At 49.0% G+C, this 22,881-nt stretch overlaps 1 protein-coding gene and 2 pseudogenes across 5 annotated transcripts in view; 1 reads left to right on the top strand and 2 right to left on the bottom strand.

Annotated features, from left to right (window-relative positions):
- Positions 1–1,203: 1,203 nt before the first annotated feature.
- Positions 1,204–1,550, bottom strand: LOC307068959 (cyclin-dependent kinase 2-associated protein 1-like; annotated as a pseudogene). The gene has a single exon. The product of its transcript is annotated as a cyclin-dependent kinase 2-associated protein 1-like (transcript).
- Positions 1,551–14,159: 12,609 nt separating this feature from the next.
- On the bottom strand, positions 14,160–14,402 carry LOC307069457 (cytochrome c oxidase subunit 7B, mitochondrial-like; annotated as a pseudogene). Its single transcript has one exon. The product of its transcript is annotated as a cytochrome c oxidase subunit 7B, mitochondrial-like (transcript).
- Positions 14,403–19,809: 5,407 nt separating this feature from the next.
- Positions 19,810–22,881, top strand: part of HS6ST2 (heparan sulfate 6-O-sulfotransferase 2) — a gene marked incomplete at both ends in the record, with an annotated part of 281,173 nt that continues 278,101 nt past the window's right edge. For all 3 annotated transcript variants that reach the window (XM_079727295.1, XM_079727294.1, XM_079727293.1), the window contains 2 exons: positions 19,810–20,237; positions 21,102–21,620. In XM_079727295.1, coding sequence (XP_079583421.1) covers positions 19,810–20,237; positions 21,102–21,620 — 947 coding nt within the window. The remainder of the gene's footprint in view (positions 20,238–21,101; positions 21,621–22,881) is intronic.

The following is a 22,881-nucleotide window of genomic DNA, read 5'->3' as shown; positions in this document are numbered from 1 at the left end:
TTGCAGGGAAGTTAAGAAAAACATCATTTTTTTTTAAATTAGGAGAGTGACAGAGGGGGCACCAGTGCCATGACAAATCTGCGTGGGTAGCAGAAACCCAAGGCATACAGCAAACAGAAGACACAGGCACTGGATTTTCCTTATTTATTTTGCCTGTATTCGTTGTGCACCCGCGCATTTTATCAGGAGCTCTGCCTGCCACCTGCCGTGGAAAGTGCACCTTCCATTAACTGGAATAAGGAAAATAACAATGTTCCAGGATAGGAGAAAAGAACCACTTGGTAACTTTGTAGTAAATGAATGAGGACTTTCTGTGGCAGTGATGAGGAGGCTGACCAAAAGGGAAACAATAATCAGTGGAAAACGATGTTTTGAATAAAACCCAAAGTAGGAAGTGTTCTAGGAGAATTAGATTTTTCTTGTATATGTATGTAGCCTTCTCTAACATCAACTGAATTTTTTTTTAATGAAAATAAGCTTTATTACATCGAGTAATAAATACAAAGATGCAAACAGTTCCATTTTCTTCCAGATGTTTGGATCAACTTACAGGAAGGGCAGAACTGAAATCTACATACAGTCTCAGGAAAAATTTCGGGGATCCTTGTTGGGTTTGGTTTGGGAGGTTGCTCTTTCTTCTGTATGTATAACTTGTGCATTTTTAAAATCGACTTCAAAGCACTGATAGTCATGCAAATGCTTAAGCAAAAAAGAATTTACGTTAAGCAGAATCTATAGCGTATGGGAAACGAGGGGACCAGCTACTAGTTAAGTGTGCTGTCAAGTCCGCACTACAAAAAAAAAACCCTTCGAGTTTTATCAGCTTATGAAAAGGAACAAAGAGCAATCCGGGTAACATAAATGTATTCAAAAGAGGAGAGCGAGACACTGGTATCTTGGAGGCAAACTAGTTTGCTGTAAGATAGGTAATTTTTACGTGCATCTTTTGAATCAGTGCTTTAAAAAACAACAACAAACAACTGGGTAGTTCCTAACTATTTAAAATGTAACTCCCAATCAACTGCAAAATCTTTCCTCAATGTTACAGGCCGTAGATTCGGAGCCTAGTGAACCATGGGAGGGGCAGGGGGAGGAGAAACCAAACTGTTACCATTTTGAAAACAAAAGTTTCATCTGAACAGGGGAGATGAACTGTAACTTCTCTCCGAAGAAAATGGAAAACCGTCCAGGCTCACAAGGCAGCTAGGACCTGGCATTCCATTCCGTCTCAGCCAAGCACTCCCGCACCAATCCTCGAGCGTGGATGATGCCTCGTTTTAGTCTCTCCATCGCGCTCTTGCTGCCCGCGTAGGTGGGTCTGATCTCTTTCCCCAGCTCTTCGATGATGGCCAACAGCTCAGCGTGTTTGCTCTGGGGCACCTGGCTGTTCCCAGTTCCCTGGGTGTAGCCTAGAGATGGCGCCCATAGTCACTCAGCAGCTGGCGGTACTGTGAAGACGTCGCCATACTGGTGGAGGGCGGGTGGACACTCCCAGCGGCGTTGAGGGAGGCGGCGGGCATGTGCGCGGTCAAGTTTGGTTTGTAAGACATCCCCCCGAGCGGCGGGGCGCGCCGGGGCGCAGCGGGGCCCGGTCCGCGAGGGCGGCGGCAAAGGCGGCGAGGCCGGGCGGCAGCGAGGCGGCCCCAGCGTCCGTGCGCCCGTCCGTGCGCCCGCCGGGCTCCCGCGCACTTTTTGTTGTTGACGGCTCGGGCCGCACCGGCAAATATGGCCGTCCCTCACCCTGACACCCGCTGCGGTATATCACCCATACATCGGGCGGGCGCGCGGGCGCAAGGGCGGCCTGAATTTTAAATTCAAAGAAAAAATGGAGAGGAACATCATTTTTAATTATTTTTCATTTTCTTATAGGAAGCTTTGATCCAATTTATTTATCAAGCTGGTGAAAAGCCCCGGACATCTAAGATGACAGCAGATTGAACAGTAAGGAAGGTAGCTGTATTTTTGCTATAAAGACAAGTTAAATTAACCCACAGGAATCTGTTATTTATGTGATGCGTGTCTGACTTCATTATTCTCTAAAATGCCTGGTCTTTGCGATCATATCTATTTTATGTTCCACGTGGTTGTTCAAAAAGTAAGTTAGGGCTTCCCTGGTGGTGCAGTGGTTGAGAGTCCGCCTGCCAATGCAGGGGACACGGGTTCGTGCCCCGGTCCGGGAAGATCCCACATGCCGCGGAGTGGCTGGGCCCGTGAGCCATGGCTGCTGAGCCTGCGCGTCCGGAGCCTGTGCTCCGCAACGGGAGAGGCCACAACAGTGAGAGGCCCGCGTACGGCAAAAAAAAAAAAAAAAAAAAAGTAAGTTAACAAACGTGACGTTTTAAAAATTATTTAAGGAAACTGATGTTTTTTACAGGCTAACTACCACAGCAGGTATGGAACCCATGTCTCAAAGCTACCTTTTCCTATAATCACGTGAGAGAGCCAAACCTCCGTCCTCAAGTGGGGAGGAAGCTGCCCGCACCACTAGAGGCTCTGATTTTTTTCTAAGAAATAGTCCTTCTTTTAACAGATACATTTTCTCAACTAAAAGCTAAGAGAACATAACAATAAAAGGGAAGAAAACAACTTATATCTACAGAGATCCACAGGTTGTATGGATTTCTGGAGCAGGATAACCTGTGTGGTTATGGGGGTGGGCTGGGGGAGGTGTGTGTCAAGTGTTTAAAGAAGCAGCACGTGAACTGAGGCTGTAGAGAAAGTGAGCATCGCAGGTCCCCCTCCCCCCGCCCCAGGTGGCTGTCTCAACTGCTTAACCAATATTGGGCAAGTATCCCAACGACTGGGATCTTCACTCTTCATCAGAAAAGCAAAGACTCAAAACTGACCTTCTGAACAGCGTTCCTCCCTAGAACAATGTTTAAATGTTCTTCTAAAAGCTTTGAAGCCTGAGCTGGGTCTGGTCATCAGCGTGGGTAATGTTGACTACCCAGACTTCAGGTTCAGAGTGTGCTGGATGGTTGCCCATCCTATAACTGGCCGGCTCTGTGAACCTGGGCAAGTGATTTCACCTCAGTTTTGTTATTTACAAAATGAGGATGATAAGAGTAACTGTTCCTTGCTTTGAGGCCATATTTAGGTAAGAAAGGCAAAGTCTTTGGCACTTAGGAATATCTCAATATGTTACCGAGTAGATGGTGGTAGAGAGTAGCAGGGGAACCCCCAAATCTTATGTGTGAATCCTTAATAAACTCCAGAGTTCAGGGCTGCTTTGGGATTGTTTAGAACCAATAGAAATGTGAGTACCTCTGAAGACAGGCCAGGGTGCCCCTTCCTGAGCGAGTGGGCAGCCCAGGTCTACACATCCAAGAGGATAAGAAACCTGAGTGACCGGGTAGCCTTGCTTTTACTGTTTCTAAGCACCTAGATTAATTTTGGACCTGGAGTCCATGCATGGGTTTGGACAGGAAGCTGAACACTTCTTGAGTTTGATTGTAAAATCTATGTGTTGAGGACTTCCTGGTGGCGCAGTGGTTAAGAATCCACCTGCCAATGCAGAGGACACGGGTTCGATCCCTGGCCTAGGAAGATCCCACATGCCGCGGAGCAACTAAGCCCGTGCGCCACAACTACTGAGCCTGCACTCTAGAGCCCGCGAGCCACAACTACTGAGCCCGCGTGCCACAACTACTGAAGCCTGCGTGCCTAGAGCCCGTGCTCCACAACAAGAGAAGCCACCACAATGTGCAGCCCGTGCACTGCAATGAAGAGTAGCCCCTGCTTGATGCAACTAGAGAAAGCCTGCGTGCAGCAACGAAGACCCAATGCAGCCAAAAATAATTAATTTAAAAAAATCTATGTGTTGACTTTTCTCCAGAGAAGGCCTTTGGATTTCATCATATTTTTAAACCTGCGTCCTTTCAGAACCCACAAAAGGTTGGGAAGAGCTGCTCTAGGCTCTTGAAGAATCCTTTGTTTCCTCCTTAGAGACTTTATCTGGAGATTCTGATACCTTCATCATTCTCTGTCTCCAGCCACAATGGTGTCTGTTCAAGCCTAGACCTCTTCCCCTCCTCTGCCCCCACCCCGTCCTGTTTGTTCTCTTGGCATCAACCTCGCCCCCATCTGCAACCTGCCTCCTCACAAGCCTGTCTCCAAACTGCAGCATTTTATCCAACCACGCTTACTCTGCTCCGGAAGCTCTGGCTACCCGCTCTCTGCTGCCCTCTCTTGTTCAAACTGACGGGACCTAGGAGGATTCCTTTCGTGGGTCATCGCTTGGGCAACCTCCACTGGGAAAATAGTTGGCCCTGCCTGTGGTTCAAGAAGGCACTGTGGTGTTGGCTCGCCCCTGTGGGCATGTAATTACACGGCCTTATTTCCAGAACTCCAGAAAAGGCCTTTAAAATGGAGACTATTCTCCCACGGCTTGATGCCTGAGATTTTGTACTCAGAGAACAATCCATTTATTTTTTAACATCTTTATTGGAGTATAATCACTTTACAATGGTGTGTTACTTTCTGCTTTATAACAGAGTGAATCAGCTATGCATATACATATGTCCCCATATCTCCTCCCTCTTGCGTCTCCCTCCCGAGAACAATCCATTTTATCTGGAGATTCTGATCCGCGTGCAAATGTATGTGGAACGAGGAGGGTTCTCATTCGCCCACACTGTAGTGTGAATGAAGGGTCTGAAGGTGGGTTTGGGGAGGGCAAGAGAAGGGAAAAGGAGGGTGCTGAGCCCACAAGTAGGGGCAGTAGGGAAGTAGGTGAATCCCCAGGGGTGTAGGGGTGAGGAGTGGGGGAAGGCAACTGAACAGAAACTTCTGCCCTTCCACTTTTTCACAGGGTCCATTTGGACCTGCGTTGTCTTCGTAAGCATGTTTTCATCATGAGTGCTTCCTGCTTCATCCCTTCATTTTATCCCTGGCAACGAAGGGCAGGGGGAAGAACAAGGGGCCTCTGATGAACATGCAGCTCTAGCTGCTTTGCTGAGAACAGAGGGGAGGGAGGGATGAACTCATGCCGAGTGAGCACCTGCTATCTGCCAGTTAGCAAGGCTATCCGCATCACATCAGCATTAGCTGTTGGAGAGGGTTGAAATAAGTCACTGAGCAGAGCCACGGCATGCTGGGAGAGAAGGGAACTAAGTCAGAAGAAGTGAGTTAGAACCAGCCAGAAGGCATAAAGCAGACTCACTTAGCCATCCTGTCCTCTTCATTAATGTCTCCCTTTCGACAGAAGAGGAAGCCGAGAATCAGGGTAAAGGACACCCCTAGGATCCCACAGCTCGTTTATGGTAGAGCTGAGTTTGGGTTCTCTTCTGTCCAAGAGAAGTCTCACACCCTTCTTGTGTCAACATGGCATGCAAAAGAGACAAAGGGGACATCTGACTTTGCTTGGGTTTATCTGCAAGTGGGTGTCAGGTGTTAAGCTACAGGTACATATATTTCCAGAAGAACTCAAATAAGAAGTTTGGGATACACACAATGGGATAGAGTGTTCCATTCTTCCTTGGCAGCTGCCAATATAGAAAAAAAAAGTAAAAGAAAAAAATAAGGAAAGAAAAAAAAGAGAGAAACCAAGGTAGCTGAAGGGCATACTTTCTGGAGAGCTCCAAAGATAAAAGTGATATTCTAGCTCGGAATTTATCTTAATGAGGAAGACTCAATCAATGGAAAATGACAGGTGGGATAATTTAAAGTTCAAGTTTCCTTCTTCTGTTTCTTTGTGTAAAAGAGAACCAACTTTTTGATCATTGTTTGCTCAGCTGTAATATTCTGCTGCATAAAGAAGATTGAACACCGAATACCACATTAATATGTTATTGGCATCTTTCATATCTTACATGTTGATTGTAAAACCATCCAGAGAGACTGATAGCTGTAATATATTGCAGATTCTCAACTTCGAATTAATTTCATAACAGCGCAGTAGAGCTAGATATTCTCTGCTCTAAGAAGTAACTCAAAATTGGTAATATTATTTTTCTTTGCTCTTTTGAAACCCTAGGTCTGGTTATTTTCTTGATTGGATAACCTATCTAGACTTTACTTCCTTATGATCCATTACCTGCTTCAGTGGTTACCACCTCCTTTGAAATGTCCAATCCTCCAGCAGGTAAGTGCCCCCAGGGTGAGCTGCACAAAGCATAGTGTGAGCAGGGGAACTGCGTGTGAGCTCTGAAATCCATGCCTCCAAAATTCCATTTCACATCCAGAGTTCCGGCTTGAGTCACTGGGCCCGTATAGACACAGCCTAAGCCAACGACCACATGAAGGAACAAGTCAATGTCCAATGACTATAAGAGCATGAGTCCTTCCATCCCCCGGCCCAAGTTCCTCTATCTGAGGAGAGAAGGTAAGAGCACTCTGTTCGTTCTTCTCTGTCACTTGGGGGAAGGGGTTGTGAACAAAAGGACCTGGCACCTTCTTCTGTCACCTTTGAGTCTCAGGATCCCTCTGGCTGCCATAATCAAAGGATCAAAAATGGGTTCCATTCTTCCATTTCCTTCCTGTAGAGCTGGGCTGTCCAATATGGTAGCCACTAGCCACTTGTGGTCATTTAACTTACTTAAAATTAAAGTGAATAAAAATGGCTTCTTATTCAGTTGGGTTATGATTTAATTCCTCAGTCACACTAGCCACATTTCAAGTGCTTGGAAGCCACAGGTAGCTAGTGGCTATGGTTTGGGGAGTGCAGATGAAGAATATCCCCATCGTTGCAGAAAGTTCTTTTTGACAGCTCTGCTCTGGACCCTAACTGATTCCAATCTTGAAGGAAGAGCAGCATATTGATTAGTTGCAGTGAGAAGGGAAGACATTTCAGGACAGAATTTGCAGGGACAAATGTTTATTGTTTTGGTATGGTAGAATGCTCTAGGAAGAGAGCATCTTTAAATCTCTGGTTTTCTGCAGTAGTCTCAGTTTTATAAGCATATCCAGAAAGAATTTAGGGTATTCTAAAAAAATTTCTCTGCAACCTATGTAAAGTAAAATAAAAAATGAGGTAGAATAAGAAGGACAAGGTAGATTTAATGGCTACAAATGCATAACTAAATCTCCCACATTTCAATTCAGAAAATACTTTTTTTAGGCAGTGACCTAATTGTTTGATTTAGAAAATATGATGACAATTACTGTAAAAATAACTTATGATAATAATAACCTCAAGTTCATGTCTTGAGTTAATATTTATTGGTTCATTTAACCAATATTTTTAAGCACCTGCTGTGTGTCAGGCAGTCTTCTAGGCCTCTGGGATCTATCAATAACCTAACAGAGATCTCCTCCATGCAGAAGCTCATATCCTTGTGGGTGGAAATAGAAAGCAAACAATAAACATCCTAAATTAGTAAATATATGGAATATTTGGGAGTAATAAATTCCATGAAAAAATAGAGCACAGTAAGGGACATGCACTGTCCTTGGTGGTGATGTTAGTGGTTCGGGCAGGCAGGGGGGTTAGGCTTGTTCTCCTGGATCCTTACACAGGGTAAAATCCTTATTTTATAGGCATACAAGATAAAGCTCAGATTGGCCACAATTCATTTATACACACACGCTTCTATCATAACATGTGTTGGTAAGGATGTGGCAAGCAAGATGCTCTTGTACAATATTCAGGGCAGTGCCTTACTGGAGGGCAATATGGCAGCATCTATTGCCCTTGGTCATAGCAATTCCACTTCCAGATTTCTGTACAGGTCAGGATAGACTGGGTTATTTTGTGGTAACAAAGAACTCCAAAACTTTAGTGTCTTATAACAAAAAGTGTTTATTTCTGTATGTACACATGTTCACCAAAAGACCTGATCCTCACAATATGGATGAATCTCACAAACATAATGTTGAGTGGAAGAAGTCAGACATCAAAGAGGACATACTGCATGTGGCAGAATTCTAGAATGACCCTCCAAGATGCCTGGAGCCGGGTAGACACATATCTGCCCCTAGTTATTCAGTCAAACACTAATCTAGGTACTACTGTAAAGGAATTTTGCGGATTTACAGTCCCAAAGCAGTGAACCTTAAGATAGGGAGATTATCCAGGGGAGGCCTGACCTGGTTAAATGAGTTCTCTCAAAGCAGAGCATGTTCTTTGGCTGTTGGCAGAAGAGGAAGTCAGAGTTAAAGCACGAGGCAGGTTGACATTAGAGAAATTCTCTGTTGCTGGCTTGAATGTGGAGGAGGCCTTGTGACAAGGAACATGTGTGGCCTCTAGTTGCTGAGAATGACCCCTGGTTGAGAGCCAGCAAGAAAACGGGGACCTTAGTCCTACAACCACAAGGAAATGAATTCTATCAACAACCAGTGAACTCTGAAGAGGAACCCAGCCTTAGAGGAGACCCTAGTCCTGGTGGACACCTTGATTTCAGCCCTGGGAGGCCCTGAGTAGAGAATTCAGCCACACTGTGCCTGGATGTTTGACCTACAGAAACTGTGAGATGATAGTTTTGTGTTGTTTTAAGCTGTGGAGTTTGTGGTAATTTGTTACAGTGGCCACGTAAGACTAATACACTGTATGATTCAATTTGTATAAAGTACAAAAGCAGGCGAAACTAATTTACGCTGATATAAGTCACAATAGTGGCCACTGTTGGGAGTTTATTGACTAGAAAGGGCTCAAAAGAGGCTTTGGGGGTGATGGTATTTTTTTCTTTGGCCGTACCGCATGGCTTGGTGTGGGTTCTTAGTTCCCCGACCAGGGACTGAACCCGCGCCCTCAGCAGTGAGAGTGCAGAGTCCTAACTTTTCTATATGCATATTATACTTTAATGAAATATTGAAACATACATTTTGGTTTTTTACCAAAAACCCACATAAAACAACATTGTTTTTTTTAATATGTCAATTCTTATATGCACTTGCTTACCAAAAAAGCCCCCCAACCTACAAAACGAACTGAAACCAGTGACTACCCTGAGGAAAGGGAGTGGGATTAGATGTGGGTCAAGAGAATTTTTGTGTTTTCTATGATGTTTGAACTTGCATAGAGTTTGCAGTCATGAATGACTTGGGTCACTAAAGACATGAAGGTAGAAGAAAGAGTAAAGCACATGTATTGATCCAGTGTCGTATTTGAGCAGAGTACTTCTTGTCCACAGTGGAGGCACACATTCACCCAGGACTGGAGGACGCTAAGCCAGACCCAGCCATCTCTCCTGCCCTGTTCCATAACAGTAGCTGCCATTTGTTGGATACCAATTCTCTGCCAGGTTCTGTAAAAGGTGCTTTATGTACATTATCTCTCTAATTTCTCCTGCATACCTTACAAGACAGCTGATTAGGATCATCCCCATTGTACAGAGGAGGAAACTGAGGCCCTGGAAGGCTAAGTGTTTGCCTGAGGCCAGACAGCTAGTAAGGAGCCAGATGGAGATCCAAATCCTGATCTGACTCCAGAAAGTGTGTTCTTTCCACTATAGTTGCCAGCTCCTCCCATGGTCTTATTGATTCTTAGGCTGGGATACATCACTGTATTATGATTCATTCATTCATTTTAAACTCTGAGTCCCTAACTCCTCCGTGGAGGTAACACCTGAGGTGTTTCCCAGATTACTTTCTTCCCCCTTACACGTTGAAGTGCACTTCCAGGCATGGGTGAGATGTCTGGGAGAGTGGGGCTGATATAGAAGGAAAGACACAGTGTCTTAGACAGGATTGACTTGAACTTGATTTTGAATTCTTAAAATTCCCCAGGGTGACTGGATGCTTAGGGTGACTCAGTCTCCTCCTGTGGGCTCGGCTCAGCCTAGCTTCAAGCCACAGGCTCTGTGATGTGGATTCCAGCTTGCTCTCAATATGATCCCCCTGTATAGACTATATTAATAAACTTGGTGCAAGCACTGTAGACATGGAAAGTGAAATCCTATCCCTGCCCAGGAGATTCCAATCCTCAAGGCATAAGGGCCAAGCCATCCATCGAATTGCAAAAGACTTACAATGGAGGCAGCTGACTCGAGCCTGGACTTGACTCGGAATTCACTGAATACCGGAGAGGGAGCCTGTTCTGCAAAGGCACTCAGGTTACGGAGATGAAAGAGCAGCCTGCAGCACTTGACCAGAGCCTTTGCAGCGAACTTTTGAGAATGAAGGGCAGGAAAAGGGTCTGCTCAGGGCACTCAGTTTGTTCGGCTTTTGGGAACTTCTTATGTTCTTTTACATGAAGAACAGTCTGGGAATATTCCTAAGAGGGACTGCCTTATCATTTCAGATCAGTTTCAGGGGTCTTGCGGGGAGGCACAATTCAGCCTGAATATCCTACTCTCCGCTTTTAATCCAAGTATTAGGCCACAAACTCTAGTGTATAACAGAGCTCAAAGAAGGCTTAGAGAATATAGTAATGTCTTTATAGTGAATAGTTTGTATCATACTAATTCTCCCTCATTTGACAAAATCTGGCTGTATCAACTATCCAGGTTTTGATGAAATTAGTGTTGAATAAAAATTTTTCCAGTTGATATCCAGCATAAAATGTCTGTTTAGGATGTTATGGAAGAGCATCTAATGCAGATGATAAATCACATCTAGCCATATTTCCAGATGCAGTCAACAAAGAAAATAGCCTCTCCTGCATTCTGGGTTTGCATCATCCTGGCAAATTATTGTTGTTCTCATTGTTGTTAGTTTGCTAGCACCTCAGCTTGAGTAGGATTTGTCCTTGATAAGAGAGCCAGAAACTGTTCATTTGACAATTCATTATCTGGCTCTCTTCCAGAAGACTCTGGAACACCAAATGTCAGTTTCTGCTTTGACTTGCTACTAAACCGCTGGCGAGATCTGGAACTATGGAAACATTTAGGGTGAAATGCTGAGTGTCTTTTATTTTACTTGAACTGTGTCTGTCCCGCTCGCTCTTCTCCCTGGAAAAAGCAGCTTATTGACTTGGTCTAAAAAATAAACTATTTGTTCTAATGGAGCTGTGGATGTTGATACAAACTGTGGTGTGCTTGTGTGGCCACATACTGCTCCCTTGATGAAAGACCTCACAATGTCACGCTCTTGGTGCCATAGATGGAGGGTGGCATTTGTAGCTGGGGAGAGCTAGGACACTTAATTTTTTTTTAAATTGAAGTATAGTTGATTTACAATGTTGCGTTAGTTTCTGGTGTACAACAAAGTGATTCGGTTATCTATCTATCTATCTATCATCTATCTATCTATAATAGTTTGCGTTTGTTAACCCCAAACTCCCAATCCATCCCTCCCCCACCCCCTCTCCCCCCTTGGCAACCACAAGTCTGTTCTCTATGTCCGTGAGTCTGTTTGTTTCATAAATAAGTTCATTCGTGTCATATTTCAGATTCCATATGATATAAGTGATATCATATGATATTTGTCTTTCTCTTTATGACTTACTTCACTTAGTGTGATAATCTCTAGGTCCATCCATGTTGGTACATATGGCATTATTTCATTCTTTATGGCTGAGTAGTATTCCATTGTGTATATGTACCACATCTTCTGGAGCTAAGACACTTTTCATACAACCTCATTGACAAGGAAGGGACTGGGTCACTGGGCACAAGGAAAGGCGATCAAAACAGTTTCTATCAGCAAAAGTTCCTCTTTCTGGGATTCAGACAAAAAGGAGGGGAGAGTGGATTGATCAGCTTTTCCAGGCCTTTCCCCCTGATGTTTGCTAGGAAACCTCTGACCATTCCAGCCCACTGTGGAGCGTCCTCAGAGCTTTCACTGCATTAGAGCCTGTGTCACAGATTAGTCAGTGGCTCACTATCCTCAGGTTCACACACGTTGGCTGTATTTTCTTGCATCAATGGTAAGCTCTCTGAGAATGTGGACCAGTCTCTGTTGAAGACACTGGGGTACCCAGTAGGATATAGTTAGTGCAAAGAAAACATTTTAAAACCATATATTTTCAAGTAAGGGGAAAACTAACATCTCTTGAGCACCTACTCTGTGCTAGATCCTTTGTGAGGTGCCTTGGTACTACCTCATGTTGGCATGTGTGCTTGGGTGGATTAAGGGGGTGGTCAGCAGTGGCAACTCCGTACCAGCTGTGTGCCCTTGACTAAGTTCCTTCGGCCCTAAGGCACACCATTTTCCTCACAGATAAAGTGAGGACAATGACGGCTGCCTCACTGAGTTGTTATGAAGGTCCAGTCGGTGTCTGTGGAAGTATTTGGTCAACTGAGAAGCCTTAGACCAAATATTATTGCTATTGGGAGCTATGGAGAAGTTTTAAAAATGAAGAAGCTAAGGTCCCAGCCTTCCAGAAGGTTATTGCATAGTGGAGTGGACAAAGTTGCTTATGACACTTCCAAAAAATAACACTATCAGATAATGTGGGTGACGTCCCAAGGTTGTGTGCACGTTGAGTTACCCAGTTCGCAGTGTCTCCATCTCTGCTTCCCTCTTTACTAAAATTCAGACTCTGAGCCCCTACCCTCCATCTCCTTCAGTGCTCTCAGAGCATGTGCATGGACAAACGTGTGTGCATGCACGTGCGCACACACACACACACACACACACACACACACACACACACCATGATCTGTCTCTGCCCAGCTCTCCTGCCTAGGATGAGGACTATCTAAGTCTCTTGATATTCCATTTGGGGACATGATATCTCACACTCTCCAGCTCATGCCCAGACATCTTGGAGCTGGATGAGGATCACTGGGGCATCGGAGTCACTGTGGAGTTTGACAGATTTGGGTTCAAGTCACAGCTCTACTCCTTCCTAGCTGGGTAGCTGTAACTCTGTAAAACCCAGCTTACTCATCTGTAAAATAAGTACAACAGAAGTAACCACTTCATTGGGCTGCTGAGCATGTTAATTGAGAGAGGGCATGTAAAGTGTTTAGCCAAGTGCTTGATACACAATAGGTGTTGAGTCCGGGAGCTCTCACTGGCATAGTTTGCTAAACATTCCGGAGTCAGCCTGCAGGAGACATGACCATGGCCATGACATGACCATTGTGCAGAGCACTGGAGCATCCTTGACAAAATGTTGCCCTCCCCTTAACCGCCCCCCATTACAATTCTCACCCTTCATTCATTCCTATCAACTCTTCTCACTGGGGACTTGAATATTGTCTTCTGCATCAGCTAAATCTTTCACAAGATGGTACCCACTGAGGCAACTTTCTTCAGTGGAGATGAACGTTCAACGCGTCTTTTACCAAGTTCACTTTCCCCTGCTGCTCTCATGTTGTAGCTTTCTGCATTCTCATGCCTTTTGGCAAAATGTGGATTTTGAAAATGTGTACATAAAAAAGTAAGTCCTTTTCCAGGTTTTGCTCTCAAGCCCAGTTAAGTCTAGTCTGGCTCACTCTGATTAAAAATTAATTTTCATTTAGTCTGTGACATGTATGATTTCTCTAATTTTCTCTTTTCCTGGGTTGTTCTTCCAAAACGTTCCCCTTCAAGCCCATTTGAGTGACAAAGAAATCCTTTTCCTGGGAGCCACTTTGGCCTCAAGGCTAGCTTCCTCCAAATCCTTTGTGTTGCTCTGAGATATAATTTTCAGCTTTTGTATTTTATTATTCAAAACTGGAACTCCCACGGAGACCAGTCAGGAGATCAGCAATGGGTGTGCTTCTCTCTTGCAAAGACCTCAGAGTAGGCGAACAAGGTGGGAGGCTGTGGACCAGGCAAGGCCATTCTTGGTTTAGTTATTATCATTATTAAAACCACCTAGGGCTTTTGTGTCAGCTGGAGGTCACTTCTCAACACTTTTCCCCAGTCCTTCAGTTTTTTTTAAAATATCAATTTACTTATTTATTTATTTTTGGCTGCATTGGGTCTTTGTTGCTGCACGTGCGCTTTCTCTAATTGCAGTGTGCGGGCTTCTCACTGCAGTGGCTTCTCTTGTTGCGGAGCACGGGCTCTAGGCACGCGGGCTTCAGTAGTTGCAGCATGGGGGCTCAGTAGTTGTGGCTCGCGGGCTCTGGAGTGCAGGCTCAGTAGTTGTGGTGCACGGGCTTAGTTGCTCCGTGGCATGTGGGATCCTCCCGGACCAGGGCTCGAACCCGTGTCCCCTGCATTGGCAGGAGGATTCTTAACCACTGTGCCACCAGGGAAGTCCCAGTCCTTCAGTTCTTTTTTTTAAGTTTTCAAATGTACTTTATTTCTACAATCACACCATATGTTAATGGGTACATAATGCTTTTTACTTGGCATCAATTATGAGTTGCTTTGGAAACAATTCAGTATTAAACCAGCTGGGATGATTACTGTTCTCTCCATTCCTTTGGGGGTGACTGCAAACAGGGGACAGGTTCCATTCTATTCCAGTTTGTGTTGCTGTATATGCCCATACAGCAACGCGGAAAGTGGCTCCACTGGCTAATACCAGCATTACCATATTTGTCATGGAAATCAGGTGCCTGCTTCTGGTGGTTCTGCCTTGACATTGTTTGCTGAATGCTTCGAACTCCGAGACGATTTAGTGTGTTTTTGGCCAAGGGAAGCATCGTAAAACTGAAGACAGAAAGGCAGCAACTCCAGTCCTTCAGTTTTGACTTCACCTTCCAAGTCAGTAGAAGCCCGGAAGGCCACTAGTTGGAGGGTCACCTTCGGGAGTGCATTTTTGCCCACACAAAGTGGGGTCCCTCCTCAGCTCTTTTAGTAGCTGGCGTAGCTTAGATCACAGCAAGTCCCTGCTGGGACGGGCCTTCAGCATCATCTAATGCAGGCCCTCGATTTACCAAGGTCAGCAGCTAAATCCCAGAGACGTCAAGAGACTAGCCCAGGGTCACATAGTGAGCTGGCGGCAGAACTGAGACTCAAACATTGTTTTCTTGGGCTCCGGCTTGGTGCTCTTTTTACTCGGCCACGGCGAACGGGTGTTGGCGGCCCAGCTCTGGCTCATACAGATCGAACACAAAACTGACTGTGTTTTCTCTGACCGCCGTGGTTTGCTCAGCTGAACAAGTCAAAACTGCTCTGGCCAGATCGACCATTAACTTTTGAAGTGAACGGAGTTGAAAATTAGAGTCAATAATTGACAGTGGGGCCGGCCCTGTAAGTTCTGCACATACTTGTAACTCTTGACCCTACTCCACCTCAGCTTCCCAAGCATCTCCTCCACTGGCCTGTTATGCATGTTTCATCGTGTCTTATGGTGGGGATCATTCATTGGGGTAAAGCACTGCCCTCTTTTTTTAAAAAAAATTATTATTTATTTTAACATCTTTATTGGAGTATAATGGCTTTACAACGGTGTGTCAGTTTCTGCTTTATAACAAAGTGAATCAGCTATACATACACATATATCCCCATATCCCCTCCCTCTTGCATCTCCCTCCCACCCTCCCTATCCCACCCCTCTAGGTGGTCACCAAGCACCGAGCTGATCTCCCTGTGCTATGTGGCTGCTTCCCACTAGCTAGCTATTTGACATTTGGTAGAAGCACTGCCCTCTTCTTCCTCTTTTGTAGATGTCTCCTGCCAGGGGTCACGTGGACATGTCCCACTCCTCGGCGCGACTAAACGGATCAGAGGCTTTCTTCCTCCAGAGGACACCAGCCAGGAGAGCACTGGAGAGGTGTGGAGGGAGGGTGAGAAAAGATAGCAGGTAAAGAAGACGGGTGGGGGCAAAGCCAGACACCTGTCATTAAATGTGTGTATGTTACTGTTGTGGGAAATGCAGCCAAGAGCTCAAACCAAAGATAGAGTCAAAAGGGAAGAAGAAGGAACATTTACTCAAGTCTACTCCTTCTAGGAACTAGACTGAGTGCTCCCCAGAGATTTTTTTTTGTTAACTCATACAACAACCCAGGGAGGTTGTTACAGCCCCATTTTCACGGATAAGAAAACTGAGGCTCTGAGGGAGCTCAGAGAACCCTGATGAAACCCCAGGGTGATGAGCTCTCCAAGCCTGTGCTCTCTCCTTTTTAAAAAAAGCTCATTTCATATTGGCTTCCTCTTTACTATACCCCTAAGCCAGCTTTTGGAAGGTACCTGGTCAGGCTATTTTCTAAGATTGGAGACTGAGGCCCAAAGAAGTGATGTGACTGTCACAGGAGCAGAGTCTGACCTGCTGCCTATGGTGGTTGCCAGGGCTTGGGTCACCATGGCTTTCAAGTCCCTGCCTGAACTGACTCTTCCATTGGCTGTCAGTGAGAAGTGGTGGTGTCACTGTCAGGGAAATGGTGGGCAGCCCCCATCAGCAGAAGGGCAGCCACGGGTCTGCATGTTCAGAGTTGACCATGATCCCTGGTCCAGTGCTTCTTTCTCTTGCCTTTGCACCACACGTTCATTCAGCACACACTTCACCCCGGCATCCTCCTCCTCTTTTAGTTCCTTCAGCCCCATGGCTTTTTTATTTTAAAGCTAAACAAATACAAGTCAATGCTTCGTGGGGGAAAAATAGACAATGGTTGAGAGTGCTGTCTATAACACACTCAACCTGTTTAGAATATTAAAGCTAGAATTTCAGAGCAGCGCTTTCCGTGAAGCACTGCTGCTCATTCAGTTTGGAGAGACGCATAAAACCAGCAACGAAGTGACTCGATACTTTGCATGCCTTCAATCTTCGTGACAAAAATCACCTATAATTGAGAGTATGAGCGTTTTTTTGTTTTAAATTAGTGACAGCTGGAAAGACAGCATTGAGGTGAATGCTCAGGATAAGGGGAAAGCCTATTTTTTTAGTGTTTTATGCTCTGTATAAAGAATGGCAGCACTTGCTTTGACATTGAGTTTTCACTGTTTCTGTTTCTGTTTGAACAGGGGACCCTGCTGTCACCCCTGCCACATAGGCTCAGAACAAGTCCAGCTGCTGATGGCCCGGTGCCCCCCCCACCATGTGAGTGTCACAGAAAGCAGGGAGGACCACGCTCTCCCCTGCAACAAGGCGCTGAGGGTTTGGGAGCACTTTGGCCCTGAGAAAGACAAGAAAAGCGTGTGACTTACCATGTGAGAGCAGGAAAATGCCCTTCAAGGCACAACACCGACTTTGCCTTCTTACAAATAGGGAAGCTGAACCCAAGAGCGAACAGGTATCTTCCTCGGGGTCAATACAGGGTCTCGTTCGCAGCAGTCAACACAAGAAGCCAGGTCGCTGAACTCCCAGGCCAGCGCTTTCTCAGCCATCTCCTGCTCTCCTCTCAGACTCCAGCAAAACCAAATGCATATTTGGGAGCGCACTGCTTAGTATGCAAGGCAGCCTGACCTTTATGTTCCCAGAATCGGCAACCTTTTGTGGAAACCATGGAAGGACAAGGTTCTGGAAAAATAATGAAAAGCACACCACACTGTGGAGACAACCAGAAGCCCTGATCAGACTGCGGAGTCCTCCTCACCTTCCAAGTCCTGAATCCCAAGTATATACACACACGCAGCAACTCAGGCTGCCCTAAGAAAGAAGGAGATGCAAAACCACAGACCTGACAATTCATCCAGTTTGCTTCCTCTTCTGCCCCCCCCACCCCAATCTCCAAAATAGGGCTGATTTCTAGAGTATCAGGATCTGTTATTCAGTTCCTGAGAGGAACTGGTTCCTGGGAGGTGGGCCTAGCCCAGCGCTGCAAGAGGTCTCGGAACGTCCTGCCAAGGTCCAAGCCTGGCCTCAGGAGAACGTGGCACTTTGGGACACACACAGGAAGAGTTCCCTCTTCTTAGCAGGAAGCCTCCTCACCCCAGGAAGGGTCCTCTGAGACGTGTGGGCTCCCCTACTGCCCCCCAAAGTTTCTCCCCACTTTTAGGAACCCTGATATATGAAATCCACCATGAGAGATTCACTTCTTTTTCTTATAGCATGAGGGTGGAGGAAAGGCTTGTAAATGCAAATAGCCTCCAGTGAGCTGGTGTATATATTCACACTAGATTGTTAGTGACATATCTGATCTCAGAAACCAGACTTTACAGCCCCTTCCTGTTCCTTCTTTGCACAGAGCAAAACCACCAACCTTACTGCCCCTTGCTCTGAGAGTCGGACTGTATGCGAATGTGTTTGTGTTCCTCTTCGTGAGTAAGTCCTGATTGTTCCCTGTACTGGTTACCACTCTCCCACCCCCACCCAAGGCGCTTCCCCATGTTCCAGTCCCACCGATCTCTCTTAGAGCAGAAACTCCAAAGTTAGTTGCTGGGGGCATGAACGTGTGACCCACTGTTCCAGAAGTGTTTCTCTGGGGATCCACTGAATGTCATTATGATGGTGTAATGGTTGGAGGGGGTGGTCCTCAGATGGCACCATGAGGAAAGCCACATACTGGAGAGAACAAAGAGGTTGAATGGGTGGCCCGGGAGAAGGTAGGGACAGCTGGCAGGCTGAGCTCCTGGGGGACCCTCGTGGCTCCCCTGTCACCTGCCCTCGCAGACATGTCCTACAAGCCTGGGAGGCATCAGGGGAGCTCTCAGGGAAGCCGGGAGTTCTACCTTGTAAGTTGCTGTATCTGGCTCCTTAGTATAAGTTCATCTGTCAGAGTATTCCCCCAGGATGCTCCAGACAGGGAAAATGCCTGAAATGCAGGTTTCTCAAGAATCCCTCATGCCTGCAGCCAGACAAAGGGTCTCTCACTGTCCCCGGTAGGTTGGGGGCCATGTGGAAGTCCAGCCAGGACTGGGGACATCTGGGACGGGTGGGGAGGTAAGGGCAGGGGGCACAGCTGTGAAATCGCCTGAGAAGAGCCCCTGCCTTCAGTGGCCCGTGACTCAGTCAGCACCTCTGAACTTAGAGCAGCAGGTAAACACTGCCTCATATTTGGAATTGCCCAAAGGCCATCCTCACAGTGACCCAGATGGTCAAAAAGGAGGAATTAGTCCCATTTTATGGAAGAGGAACCTGAGGCTCAGGAGGGGCAGGTCATTATCCCAGGGCTGCCCAGCAAGGAAATGACAGAAACTCAGGACCCCCAGACCAGCGCTTGCTGCTTCACTACGCAGAGAGAATAGAAGAGGGATGGCGCAGGGTCCAGTGAGGGCCCAAATGTTCTGAGGCAGATCGTGGGAGAGGCTGTCTCTCGGGGGACTCATCTCACCGGCCCCCACCTCCCAGACAGCGCTGCTCTGAGATACTGCTGTCACCCCGTGCTCCTTCTGCAGCGGTAGGACTAGATAGCAGTGGGCACTTATTCACGGAAATACCAGTTCCCGGTATGCAGCAAGCTCCACCCGAGCAACCGGATGGGAACGGTCTTGCGTTCTGAGTCCTGGGGACCTTGTCCTAAAGGGACATTCCTTCCTTTCTTGCTAATCCTTACATTGCTGGTCCTGCATCTGAAAAGAGCCTTTTGGACACTTGGCTTGAGGATGGTCTGCACCTATGTATTAGAAAAGGTGCTGTTAGGAAATGGATGGCTTCCTGGGTTCAAACGCTGAGGCTCTGCTGTGTGACCTTGGGCACATCCCTTTCCCTCTCTGGGCCTCAGTTTCCTCATTTGTCACATCACCTTGGATTAGATGGCCCCCCTCTGATGTAGTATTTAGTCATGTACGTTCCTTTTAATACATTTTATATGAGTGAAGGCTTCCTGTAGGCACAGGGCTTGATGCTGAGGATTGAGCAAGAAAAGGGGAGTAAGGGCCAGTCCCTGCTGTAAAAAAGCTCAAATTCCCATTCTGAAACGTTTTTTGGTCATGCTTTTCCTTCATGCTGACTTACCTTTTCAGAAAATGCCCCCGCTTCCGTTGGAGAATGGAAATTGGCAAGGAGAGAGGGGGAAAGGTCCAATTTGCGCCTTTGCTATTTTAGGGGAGGTTGAAATTACAGGCCAAAGTGTACTGATGTGCTCACTGGAGTGACCTCCGTCCCCCAAGACAGGAGAAAACCCAGGTCCTCTGCTTGTTAAGTGGTTTGAGCTCTTAGGCGTGAGGCATTATTACATAAATTCAAGCTCGCTCCAGATCCTTAGTACCCTGAGTTGCCTCAAGGGGGTAATGGCACTGCCTGCGTGTGCAGCCCGGGCGCTCGGGCCGCCGTTGCAACCGGAGCGAGAAGCGCCCGCCCGCACCACCTGTCCCCGCCGGCATTCCAGAGTAGAGGCCGAATTGGCAGCAAGCCGGCCCGGATCAGTCGCCGCCTCAGTCCGCGCGGGCCCTCCTAGGGGTGTGTCTCGCGGATTCAACTCCCAGCCGCTCCTGGACGAGCCCCTAAAGGCTTCTTCCTCTCTGGCGGGAGCCGCGCGCGCCCCTCTCTTCGCGCTGCTGGCCCGAGGCCGCCGCAGGCGGATGCACGACCTCAGGAGACGCTGGGACCTGGGCTCCCTCTGCCGGGCCCTGCTCACCCGGGGCCTGGCCGCCCTGGGCCACTCGCTGAAGCACGTGCTCGGCGCGATCTTCTCCAAGATTTTCGGTCCCCTGGCCAGGTACGTTTTAGGCGAAAGCGGGACTCGCGCTCCCGGGCCAGGGCGCGCGGGAGCCGTGCGGGAAGGGAAGGCAGCCTCGAGGGGAGAGAAAGGCACAAAGTTCCGGCTGGCCCGCGGCGGCCAGGCTCCGGGGCTCTGGAGGGGCGCGGCGCGCGTTTGGCTACGCTGCGGCTCCCTCCCCGCGCTTCCGCGGGCACCCGTAGCGCAGCGTCTCCGCTAGCAAGTCGGGCTGCCGGCGGACCCCCTTCCCCCAGGGTAACTCCGAACGCCTGGCTCCGAGCTCCCTTGAGGCGTCCCCCAAGGTGGGCAGCCCGTTGCGGGCAAGAGCAGGGCTTCGGGGCGCACGGGGAAGGAGCCCGAGAGTCGGGCAGGCGAGGAGGCGGCGGCGTGCGCGCCAAGGGGAATGGGGGCAGAAGCGCCCGGGAGAGTCCGGCGAGCGAAGCAGGATGGGGATGGGAGTCACGGAGCCACCGAGAGTGGAACAAGACGCGCGGGGGCTCGGACCCGTGGTATGAGTTGAGGAGTGGGGCAACCGGGTCAGGCGGGGTCCCACGGGTACGAAACCCCGCGAAGCGGCTCCGAGAGCTCTGGCGCTGGGAGAGGGCAGGCGGCCAGCGGGAAGGAGTCGGGGGGAGGGGGGTGTGTGCGGCAGAAGCCACAGCGCTGAGCCTGCCGGGAAGGAAGGAAGCGGGGAAGGGCGCCACCGCCGCCGCCGCCGCCGCCGCCGCCGCGGTGGAGTACTCGGTGCCGAGGGGAGGGGGAAAGGGGCGCAACGGCGGCGCCAGGGGGAGGGGGGCGGTACGGGCGCACGGCGAGCGCGGGCTGAGCTGCGGGATTGACGTAAGGAGCTTGGGTTTCCCCCAGCGTCGGGAACATGGATGAGAAATCCAACAAGCTGCTGCTGGCTTTGGTGATGCTCTTCCTTTTTGCCGTGATCGTCCTCCAATACGTGTGCCCCGGCACAGAATGCCAGCTCCTCCGCCTGCAGGCGTTCAGCTCCCCGATGCCGGACCCGTACCGCTCGGAGGATGAGAGCTCCGCCAGGTTCGTGCCCCGTTACAATTTCAGCCGCGGCGACCTCCTGCGCAAGGTAGACTTCGACATCAAGGGTGATGACCTGATCGTGTTCCTGCACATCCAGAAGACCGGAGGCACCACTTTCGGCCGCCACCTGGTGCGCAACATCCAGCTGGAGCAACCGTGCGAATGCCGCGTGGGTCAGAAGAAATGCACTTGCCACCGGCCGGGTAAGCGGGAGACCTGGCTCTTCTCCAGGTTCTCCACGGGTTGGAGCTGCGGACTGCACGCCGACTGGACCGAGCTCACCAGCTGCGTGCCCGCCGTGGTGGACGGCAAGCGCGACGCCAGGCTGAGACCGTCCAGGTGAGTGCGCGCCCGCGGCGGAGCGGGGCCCTGGGGCGCGGGAGCGGACCCGGGCCGGGGCGGGCGGAGGGCCGGGAGGCGCGGCTAGCCGCTGCCGGCGACCCAGGGAGCACCTCGGCGCCCGTGCGGTGGCGCCCCGGCGCGCGCGCTCGTGGCGCTGTGGCGGCTGCAGGAAGCTCGTCCGTTCCGACCTGGGACGGCTCCTCTCTCTGCCCGCGGGTTGGCCTGCTTGTCGGCTGGGAGTGCGCGCTGGGGAAGCGGCCAGGAGGCCCGGGACGAGCGCCCCCCGGCCGCCGCCGGGACAGGGTACAGCACGCAGACTCCGCACTGGAGGCCCCAAAAGAACTACGCTCTGAGTGCAGCGTCCCTGAGCCCCTCCAGCCTTTCGCTTCTTTTCGCCGCACCCAGGTTTCCAAGCCGCCTTTCGCTCTCTTCTTTCCCGCTCCCGCATTTCCCCTCCCCCCGCCTTTCCCCTCGCTTCCTCTATTTGCCTTTTTTTCTTTCTCGTGCTTGGGATCTTGTCAGCTCCTGGCCGCTCTCTCTTTCCTTTTCCCTCCGTTTTCCTCTTTCACTTTGTTTCTCGTTCTTTCTTTAACCCTTTTTTGTTCTTTCTCTTCTTTCCTGACTTTTGTCGCCTCCCTCCTCCGTTCTCTCCACTGGCTCTGCTCTCCCTGGGCGAATGAATGTCCCTCTGCGGCTGTTTGCGGGCACCCAGAGAGAGCTCGTGGTACCCAGCTTGCGCCCCGCACTACTGGCTGCACGCCGGGCATCAGCGGCGCTTTGCGAGTGCGAGGGGCACCCCGCGGGTCGAAGGGCAGGTGGAACGCTGCCCCGGATCCCATGTGCGGCTCAGTCTTGAGAAACCTCTCCTGATTTACAAACTCTGAGCGTCAGAGCAGGGCGCCGCCAGGCAACTTTATGAACGCAGGGCTGAATCGGAAAGAGCTGTTTTATGAAAAGCCACTTGCTTTTGAAGCTAGGGCATTTTCCTGCAGCCAGCTGCAATGCCCAGTTGCTGGAGGTCATGGAGTGCCGTAAAGGGGGGTGTAGGAAGGACTCTTTGGGGTGCAGTTGCCCCAGTCAGGGCTCCCATTCTGCGACTCTCCCTAAAACAGATGTGGGCTGTGGCAGGCAGTCCAGGGAATGGACAAGTTGAGTCTCGTTGACATGGCCATGCTCTCTGTCTCCTCAGCGAGGTGACCACAAGGGTCCTGGAGGCTGCTGCTGCTACAGAGGCTGCTTCCCTGGACAGGCTCCCCAC

The sequence above is a fragment of the Hyperoodon ampullatus genome (genome assembly GCF_949752795.1).
Source record: "Hyperoodon ampullatus genome assembly, chromosome: X".
NCBI classification, from domain to species: domain Eukaryota; kingdom Metazoa; phylum Chordata; class Mammalia; order Artiodactyla; family Ziphiidae; genus Hyperoodon; species Hyperoodon ampullatus.
Note: the sequence above shows the minus strand (reverse complement) of the source record. Positions and strands in the feature narration are given on the sequence as shown.